At 41.7% G+C, this 10,785-nt stretch overlaps 1 protein-coding gene across 1 annotated transcript in view; it reads right to left on the bottom strand.

The window, feature by feature from the left end:
* Positions 1-3,195, bottom strand: part of LMO1 (LIM domain only 1) — a 75,807-nt gene extending 72,612 nt beyond the window's left edge. Inside the window, exon 1 of the mRNA XM_054028414.1 lies at positions 3,093-3,195. Coding sequence (XP_053884389.1) covers positions 3,093-3,114 — 22 coding nt within the window. The 5' untranslated portion in view covers positions 3,115-3,195. The remainder of the gene's footprint in view (positions 1-3,092) is intronic.
* Positions 3,196-10,785: the final 7,590 nt, after the last annotated feature.

The raw sequence follows: 10,785 nt of genomic DNA on the forward strand, positions 1-10,785 counted from the left end.
TCACCACCATCCCTATTATTTCCTTTTATATCGTCATTCACGAGAGCTCCTGGAATGAGGGCTGTTGAGAACTGTCTGGATAATCAATGGTTCTAGTTTCACTTCCTTACACCACCATCATTCCAGCCCTGAGCTCCTTATGTTTAACGAGTCCATCTGCAATACTTGAAAGAACCCAAATACCCCCATTAGCAAACCCTCTTTAGATCTCAGTCTTTCCTCACAGCTCACCTGCTTCTCTTACTTCTGCAGCAGAGGCAGCATCCTGCTGTTAACCCGTCAATCAGATTTAAACAGATACGGGTCGGCAGGCACCCTTTGGCAAAAAGTTAAGGGAGATTAAGACGTTGCCTAGTTTATTATTATTACTGGAGGACTTTCATGCTGAAAGTAAAAAGGCAACCTTTTTCCTTCTAGTCAAACAAAATTTGCACTGTAACAATTTAAGTTTCAGGGATCGCCCATTGTAGCTTACCCACAAATATGAAATCAGATGGAAATACAAACCCTATCGCACATGAGCACTACCAGAAAAGAATTAATCTTGCTTAACTGTACTGACTTTCTTACTTAGCCCCATGTATCATGGTGTGTGGAACAATAGATGTGAGAGGTTTATTTTTCTTTTTTCTGAACATTTCATACCTTTTACTTAACATTTAGATCAAGTTCTCTCCCCTTTACTCCCCCTGCCACCCCCCGCCACCCCCCCCCACACACACACACAGACACTTTTGACTTTTATACACCCCATTACTAACACTGCATCAGTTTACTTCAGAGGACTCTGACAAACTAGAATACTATAAAGGCCTCTAAGTCCGCAGATGAATTTGGCATTCAGCTCCCTCCCCACACACCCCTCTGAGCCCCAGTGTGCATTTAACCTTCTAGCTGTTAGAGATTCGACCCCCTCCCACACAGGTGGAGCACACAAGCAGGCATAGGATTTTCCCTCATTCCCCAAATGATTCCATTAAGGTATGTGTCAAGCAGGCTCTCACCTTGCAGGGGCAGATACTCCAAGATTGAGAGGGAAAGGACACTTCCCGCTGTCTCTTTTATTCTGGTAGTCACCTTTCCAAATTAAACCCCCCATCCACCAGGGAGAGCAGTTTTATGGTAATTTATACAGGCACATAACATATAGCATTCACTGCAACATTACCAATGTGAGGCTTTTCAGTTTGCAATGTAACTGAAGCTGGCATGATGGTGACAAGCTAATGCCACCTGACCTCATGGCCAGTGACACAGTTATATGCACCAAGATGTCATGCAGTTCTGAAATGGCAACAGGACTTTGATCATGATGACCGACAGCATATTCCCTCATCTGTGTCCTCAAAAGACAGTTACCTCTGTAACGCTCCTATTCCTGTACATAATATGACTGGCATAGCTTGGCGGGAGATGAAAGGGTGGGAAAGTGGTATCAGCAGATGAAGGAGATCAATTAAAAATATCAGTGTTGTGTTACCGCAATTTTCCCCAATAAGGATTTGGAGGAAAGGACCATTTTCTGAGCTGCACGGACTTCTTTCCCCAGGCGTTGCCTATGCCAATGAAGAGTGTATGAGATTACCTTTGCCTTGACCCAGTAGCCACCCATGTTCTCATCCCTAAGGCAGAGGCCACTATTTGAAAACACAGTTGTACAGAAAAAGGACAGCAAAATACTGCCAGAATCAGTGGTGTCCAGGCATATATATGTTCATTTCTGACAGGCAATCATGCTGACAATGAAACAGTCTTTTCAATTATGGAGAAAATGACACTAGAATAGAATGATTTTAAAAGAATAAAAAAAGTGAATATGATGAACTCTTATGGGGAAAACGGGAAGACGCAATCGCCATGCATAACAGCAGGTGATCATGCTTTCAGTAATCACTGGTGCTTTGTAAATAAGTTTTAAAGATTGGGGTGGGGGATTCAAATGCCTCGTTAGGATAAAGCTAGCAAGAGTTTTTAAGTGTGTTGTTACATCAAGCCTGTAAGGATTGCTTTCAGCTCAACAAAAACCATTACCCCAGCACTCTGCAGCAAATAACCCTGGACTGCCAAATTTGACAGCTAAGACTGCAGACTAGTGGATGACAGAGGTCCGAGTTATCCTCTCCATTCGCCCGGGCCCCAAATTACAAAAACCACTTCCAACAGCACCTTATTTCTCGCTGTCTATGCTTCGTCAGGATGCAGGAGGCTATTTTGGAGAGTTACCGCCAGTCTTTCTTTTCTCCAGCACTTCTTAATACTTTACACGCCAGAATTAATTTCCCTTTAAATTAGCTTACATAGTCTTTAAATCCTGCCTCCAACCCTGCCTCCCTCCCCGCTCCCAAGTGAGTCCAAATGAATTTCTAGCAAGTCTTGACAATAAGCACATGGTTGATCTAAACTTGCATGCAGTCAGCTCTCTCATTTCCACATACACACACCCCCTTTTCTTCCCAGCCTCATTTAAAAAGTAAATCCTTTCCCACAATAAGCCAAGGCGCCCTTTGTGAAGCAGTTTAGCAAAGCTGTGAGCTCTTAGTCATTAATAGCAGGTTTAGAGCCATAAAGGGGGAGGGAGCTGGGGAGGGGAGGGAGGTGCGTGAGGGTGGAATAGGCAAGAGGGTAAACACGACAATAGGAGATAACAGACAGTGGACATGCTGGGAGAATAGAAAATACTGAAACTAATGGATTTAAAGAGGCAGGAAACCTAATCCAGGCCAGAAAGATCTAGTGAACTGAACATTCCGCTTGCTAATGAGAGCAAAAAATAACGTGAGTGGGGAAGAAATCGGTTCTCGTTAAAGAAGAGCTGGGGAAGTAAATATCCGACAAATCCGATGGAGTTTAGCGAGGCAATCATCCAAGCCCTGCCTTAGACACCCCTCCACACACACACACACGAGCCAGCATGCTCCGATTTGTACAGCAACAGTGACATGCACTTGCAGAAATGCCCCTGCTCCACACACACACACACAGAGCAGCTGTCTCCCTCCTCCTGCAGCTCGCGCTGCCTATCCGGCCACAGCCAAGGGAGAGGACAGGAGCCGGGCGAGCGCGCTCTGGCACGATCTCGGCTTCCTACCTACCGTCCTCCTTGTCCAGCACCATTGTCCCGGGGGTCGCGGGCAGCAGCTGCGTCCGCCGCTCCGTCTCTGGCGTCCTCTCTCCCTCCAGCCGCCGCCTCTGCTCCTTCGCTCCAGGGAGGGGAAAGGGACGGAGGACCGGAGAGTGTTTGCAAAGCGCTGCCGAGCGAAAAACGCACCCGGATCGTCCTCCCTGTTTTTCTCCCCCCCACCCCAGCCAGCTAGCTAGCTGGCTACAGTTGCACGACTTTTAACCTAGATTGCACTGAGCTAGAATTACATGCAGCAGCCGCACTGAAGAGCTTTGCTAGTGCAAAAGCAATCTCCCCTCCTCCCCCTCAAATGCCAGTTGAGAAATAAATAATAATTTTAAAAAGGTAAGGGAGGCAAAATCGAGGGCCGGTTCTCCAGCGCCTTCCCAACGAGCACAGTCAAAAATTTTGTTTTAATGTAATTGCATGTGATAGCTCACAACCCCCCTCTTTTGCTGTCGCTACTGCAGAGCTTTCCGGGCTTCCAAAGTGCTTTTCTCTTTATTTCACTCTAAATCTAAAATTACATTCAAAGGCAGGGAGGTGGGGGGGAGGAAAAATGCGAACCTATCACTGAACGCAAAAGCACTTGCTGCCTGCCTCTCTCCTCTCTCAATTTATGTGCTTTGCACTCTCTCTTGCTGCTGAATAAATGCACACATTTCCCAGGGACCCTCAGATTCCCCTGTTAATTAAATCAATTCATTATGCTCAGATCTGATTAGCGGCCCCTTCCCCCCCTCTTTGAATCAATTATTCAATACACAAACATAATTGCCTGTGCCAGAGGTGTCTAAGTATTAGCTTATTTAACTCCAAGGACACTAATTACCCCTAGGGCAAGGGAACTTTTCTCATTAATTCTGACAAAGCATAGTTAAAGAGAGTGTGTGTATATACGTGTGTGAGAGAGAAAATGCGGGAGTGTATAGCCAAGGAAAGGAGGCATTTAACACACGTGTTACTGTATAAATAAGCTCATTTTTCTTTCTACCTCTGACATTACAGTCTTCCCCACATCTCCCCCTTGCTAAACTTTTTTTAAAGTAAAGCGCAGAACTGCATTGCAATGAATGTAGGTGGCATTGCTGGCTTGAAACGTGTTTGCAGCTACACATAAAAAAGGTGTAAAGGGTTGATGTGGGGAGCAAAACAGAATTTGCAAACAGTTTTGTTTACCAACGCAGCAAACTGTGGATCAATCAATGTTCTGTATTTTAAAAAGCTCTGAAAGGAACAGTCCTATGAAAGCAGCAAATAAGATGGCACAATATAGCATGTACTGGTAACAGTTCTGAATTGTTTACAATCTGAATTAATGTCAATGCCACTATTAATGTACTTGCTTCCTACGTTTTCCATAATGGGCTTGATTTCCATTAGCTGAAACTGGAACGCCAAAAGAGACTAGGCAGGACTAATACAAACTGAAATCAACAATCATTACACTGCCCATTAGAGACATAGGAGTTGTGGTTTGCAGATTACCCAAATTTTAATTCCATATGAATTTACATTAAAAAAAAAGTATTAATTGATTCCCCCAAAATCGGCTTTTACTTTCTAAAGACACTTATTGTTAGTGTCCTCAATTTGCACAGGGATAGTGAAGATTTTCTTTTTGTTTCCCCAGGCAATGCCTGAGCTGATCCATTACTCCATTTGCCTATCTACACCTATCAGGAAACTAATATTAGTTCTGCTCATATACTAGGTTTTATTGAATTTTTTCCCAGTCTTGCCTTTTTTAAAAACTTTTGTTGGTTTCTATTAGTGGGACACAGACAATTTTTGGTATATCTGGAATGCCAAAAGATTTGTCTCCTGGGATTTCCTCCCATTTCCCAATTGCACATCATCACATTTACCCATGCTAGGACTGCCATGACTAAAGTCGCTCATTTGGCAATTCTAGGGCATTATCTTTACAGCACACCTTGTACATATCAAATAAAGTCAAGGTGAAAAACTGGTAAGTTTGTTGCCAACCAAGCTTAACTGAAGTATACTCATTACTTGCAAGCATAAATACAACTTGGAACATAATGTTGTGTTCCATTAGTGCAGCACATTTTTCCATGAGTATAATGATAAAAAAAGCTTACAGCTTTGTAACACAACAAACCCTGCTAATTTTCTGGTCTTTAATTTCCAGTGCATGGCATATACTGCACCCACAGGAACTTGACCTGTCTAACTCAATGAATCTTTTTGGAAAGAACACAGCACAGCTCAAGAAATCCCAAACCTGGAGAAACCTATAGCATTCCCACACGTCTAAAATATGTTAAATTTTAAGGGCCCAATTGTGCTTTCACTGTAATCAATTGGATTTTTAACTGCAATGTCAGAAGAATCAAGAACTTACTATGCAGCAATTCCATTTTATTCTGAGCTTGTTATGGAGGTGCTAGAGTTTTGTCTAAGGATGCTCTTAACAAAGAGGCATTTGTTTGGATACGCTAAGCTGAAGGACACTATGGAGGATGCAAAGGGAGAAGCAGCGAGAAACTGAGTAAAGGGTCTAAACTGTGAAAGGAATATTGATTTTGGTATCGCCTCTCTAGAAGTGATGTTCACAGTTGAATTCAGAAAGATTGTGGTCACTGGGGATGAGAAAGAGAAGAAGAGGCAACAGACAAATTGAAGTGGGGTCACACAACCAAAGCCAAACTACTATAAAACATAAACCATTAAATAATTCTCCATGCAAACATTTGACAGTTTAAATGTTATGCACTGATCCCTGCCTTTACATTTATGTGGGCTCTGAGGTGTGCAGGTTTAATAAAGATGGTAGGATTAACCCCCATGTAAAAGTCTCCACTTTAGGGAAATGCTTTTTACAACATAGTGGACCATTGTCCTATGTGTGCCTTTTGCAATTAAATATATTCAGACAATCCATTCAGAAAAGGAAACATTTGAATACTTATCTGAACCTCTGGAGTCTAAAAATATTAGACTGGAAATGTCATGCGAATGGCCTTCCTTAAGAATTTTCCCATACTATTATTATTATTATTAATTATTATTATTGTAGTAGCCCCAGTTTACTAGGTGCTATATAAACGCACAGTTAGAGAGAGTTCCTATCCAAAGAATTTTCATTCTAAATAGATAGAACAGACAAAGAGTGGGAGGGGAAACAGGCCCAGAGAAGTGCAAGTGACTTGCCCAAGGGCACACTGCAGGTCAGTGGAAGAGCTGGGAATAGGAACCAGGTCTCCTGACTCTTAGTCCAATGCTGTAGCACTAGACTGTATTGCCTGCTTGCTCAAAACAGGACCAGACATGGTTAAAATGCCATTCAAGGCTTTTGAGTATGCACTATTGTTAATATTATAGTAGTACCTAAAGGCCCCAGGCAGGATTGGGGCTCCATTGTGGTGCAGGCTACATAAAAACCACATGTAACAGTCCCTTCAGTGAAGAGCTTGCAGTGTAAACAGACAAGAGAGAGAAAGAGTGCCAGGGAAAAGAGAAGTACAGAAAGGAGCAGTGACTTGCCCAGGATCACGCACTAGCTGGGTGGGAAGCCAGGAGTACAGCCCAGATTTCCTGAGTCCCAAATCGATTCCCTGTTTATTAGATCACACGTTGCCTTTTCTTTTTTGGTCTGGCCACAAGTAGGAGAAAATGAAATGCCTCTTAAAAATGATGGAGAATAGTAGATGAAGATTTCCTGGAGGGTAAAGACAGTGAACCTGTGTTGTATCCCAGCCAGGGGTGAATTGGACTGAAAGACCTCCACAAATTATCCTGTGCTTGAATGAGGCGGGGACCCAGTGGAGGAAAAAAGTATACAATCATGCAATTAACCATCATATCATAATGCATACTCAAAGTGGCAGAATTAGGGTTTCATTAGCCATCTTCATTTTGGCATTTGCTAACGTTTGAGTGCCTGAGTTGGCAACATTACATGGTGGTGTTTTAACTTTTTTTTTTAATTTAATTTCCTAAATTTCAGATGCACAGCACAGACTCCTACTTTGAGTTAGATTTAACAGATTATTTCTGAAGCAGCATTGCTGAGTGAATGAGACTTGCATCTGCCATATTAGAGACCCAGGTTTTATTCCTAGCTACCTTAGGGCTTGTCTACACTTACAGCATTACAGTGGCACAGCTGTAGTGCTTAGTGAAGACACTACCTGTGACAATGGGAGAGCTTCTCCCATCAGCGTAGGTACTCCTCCACCTCCCTGAGAACTGGTAGCTATGTTGATGGGAGAAGCCCTACTGTTGACATAACCCTATCTACACCAAGAGTTCGGTCAGCTCAGGAGTGACGTAGTTATACCGACATAAGTTTGTAATGTAGACGAGGGCTTAGAAATGACCTTGTGCAACCTTTCAGTGACTATGTCTGTAAAATGGAGTATGTGTATGAAGCTTTCCTCGAACATAGGGGCCACAAAATGCACAAAATTAACACCGATCAGTAGTAGAGAGACTCACAGCAAATTGCACCTTTCCCTATGTCAAAGCATATTTAGTGAGTGTAAACAGGAGGGAACCACTTTGTCTGATTGTCTGGAGGTTCATTAGGACCTGGATGCATGTAAAGTGCAAATGAAGTCTTCAGAAAATTAACAAGGAAACCTCACTACTTCTACTCCACATGTGTAAAAGTTGCTTTCCCAGGGAATTCTAACTCAGAAAAATTTAGATGGATTTTCATGGGGCCTTGCTGACCCTCGGACTATTTCCCCTGTCAAACTTCAAGTTCCTGCTCCAAATCATGGAGGCACTAAAACAAACAGCTACAAAAACAGCCAAGAGGGTTTTGAATCTTGGTAAAATTAGCTATTTTTCAGAAGCTGCTTCCTTAAATATAGTTGAATCATTTTAGATCAAAACTGGAAAATAATGACAATACCTACTCATGGCAGAGACCAAAAATATAAAAAAATCAACCCAAATAGTTGAAGTTTAGCAAAGTTCTAAGCTATCAAAAATTGGGGGTTATATGGGAAGTGCTAGGCAATCCTGGGATGGTGGTTGCTACTACTACTCCTATTAAAGGAATATTTTATAGAATATTTTTGCATCCTTTATTCCACAAATAAAAATATTAACCAAGGCCATTAACTTCAGGAGGGCTGCTTGAGGGTGCAAGAATCCACCCATTTGGAGCCAATTGCAGAATCAGAGCCTTCATTTCTTTCCTACCTCCATTCCTCTACTGTACCATGGTGGTTTTGGGGGAGGTCAGGTAGGGAATTGTTTTTTGCTGTTTTGTCTTCTTCAGTGTCTGGCTTCTTTTAGTTTAATTTTACTGTTTAATCCAGGGCTTTGGAGCTGTGCTCCGGCTCCACTCCAGCTCCAGGCAAAAACCTGCAGCTCCACTGCTCCGGAGATGCTCTGCGCTCCAGCGCCCTGTTTAGTACTTTAACATAAAAGGCTGTGTTTGTAGATATATTTATGCAGCTGAAATATAATTTCCAACTTAGGCCCTGATCTTGCGAACACTTGTGCATGTAAGTCACTTTGCGCACGTGAACAGTCACATTGAATTCAGCATTAGGACACAAGTGGCAGACCCTCAGTTGAGGCAGAGTGCCATAGCTCTTTGCAATATAAAACAGGCATTTTGTCCATGATACTACACTGTCCCAGATGGGGACAGGGTCCCAGATGCACTGGCATTGATTACAACATACAATAATAATAGAATTTAAGGTGCTAAGTAGGGCTGGTCAAAAATTTTCCAACAGAACATTTTCCCATTAGAAAATACCTATTAATCAAAAGAGAAATGTTTTGCAGAAATGTGTCACTTTTAACAAAATTTCATTGAGACAAAATCAGAATGGAATGGTCCAGTAAGATCAAAGAACATGTAGGATGGGACGTTTCCATTTCCAAAGGTCTTTCCATTTCATTTTTTAATAAAATTATATTTTTAATCAGAACTTTAAAAATATTTTTATATTATGAAATCAGAATTTATATTTTTAATCAGAACGAAATGTTTCAATTGACTTGAAATGTTTTTTTTTTATTTTGTTTTGCAAGAAATGTCATGTTTTTTTTTATTTCATTGATTTGGAACAGAGAAAAATATCAAAACTGCAGAATTTCTCATGAAATAGAAAATCTGGTTCCCATCCACAGCTCTAGAACTAAATTAGCTGCAAGACAATTCCCTTCATATTAGTGCCCACTTTGGAGTTTCTTGCACCTTCCTCTGAAGTATCTGGCTAATGTCAGACTTGGCTGATGTAATATTGCAATTCTATGATCCTACATGGATAACTTTTTGTAGCTCTTACAATAATTGTTCAAGTTCATACAAAGTATGACCCTGATCCAGGACAGCACTTAGGCTCACGCTTAAGTCCTACTGACGCATAGCACATGCGTATGTCCTGAATAGAAATGCTTTCTGAGTCAGATCCAGATTCCTTTGCTTACACTAAGATCTACTGTACTTGAATGTCTGTATGTTGTAAAAAATCTGTATCACTAGGTTTTGATTCGTGAAATAAAAATTAAATATTTTTGTTGAATGCAGACTTTTTCAATTAAAATTATTTCTGTGTTAAAAATAGAGCATTCCCTCTGATACTGAGAGAATAAAAACTGAAGGATATCTCATAAAAGGACAGCCTCTAGAGAATGTGAGCTCTCTACCCTTGTAATATAAGGCTGACACTTTAGCCATTAGGCTACACCATCTACGGTGACCTTCTAGGGGAATTTACAGGTATTATATTAGTAACAGGATGCCTTGGCTGCTGTTCTCTGGGTAGCAGAGACACAAAGTTACAAGGAAAAATAATTTCGTTAAAAATGAAGTAAGAGATCTAGAATTCAAAATCTGCTTCCTACTTTATAACCATATCCATGTAATTTATCATGGGGCAGGTTTTGCCTCCCATGCAGGTGTTTAGGGTCCCAGATACACTGGAATTCATATGGTTTCTCTGTGCTGGGGAAACAGGAATTCAAGAGGATGTCCACCAGGGTGCGTATAAACCACTCTGCACACTATCAATGGCCGGGCATGGATAAGGGGAGTAGGGTTGGATATAACACTGCACAGATTCATCAAACATCCCCTTCCCCCCAACAAAGTTGGGAAGAAAGGAGGTTCTAGGACCGCAGAGCCTGAGGCTAAAGTTAGTGGCTTCAGAGCAGGCTAGGAGCGGGATTCGGAGCTAAGCAAGGACTGGCCAGGTTGCTATATTACAAACATGGAACGTAGTTGACATGCCTCCTCTCCAGTGAAGATCTCCCTTACCCTCCCCTTCACTCAAAACCTCTTTGTAGATAGTCAATTACCCCACTCGCTTCTTTGCCTGTCTGGTATATTTTTATTTTGATTGTCATGTCACAATTAAAATTTGTCCTCAGTCAAGGAAAAGTACAGGCCATTCACCTAATTAGGTATTTTTAAACATCCCAAGCTCTCTGAGCAAGTCCAACCACTGGGGCATCTTCAGATGAAAGAAAGTGAGGAGCTGCTACATTTTAGTTACATTTCACCCTTAATTGGCAACTATGAAGTTGCTTTAACATGTCAGGCAAGCGTGATCAGGCCTAGTACTGCCAGCCTCAAAAATTCAATAGTCACAAATCTAGATGATAATCATGAGCTCGGCTTGAAAATCATGAGATTTTAATAAGTAATCCATTTGAATTCTTTTCATTTG

This window comes from Malaclemys terrapin, chromosome 4, assembly GCF_027887155.1.
Source record: "Malaclemys terrapin pileata isolate rMalTer1 chromosome 4, rMalTer1.hap1, whole genome shotgun sequence".
In the NCBI taxonomy this organism is placed as follows: domain Eukaryota; kingdom Metazoa; phylum Chordata; order Testudines; family Emydidae; genus Malaclemys; species Malaclemys terrapin.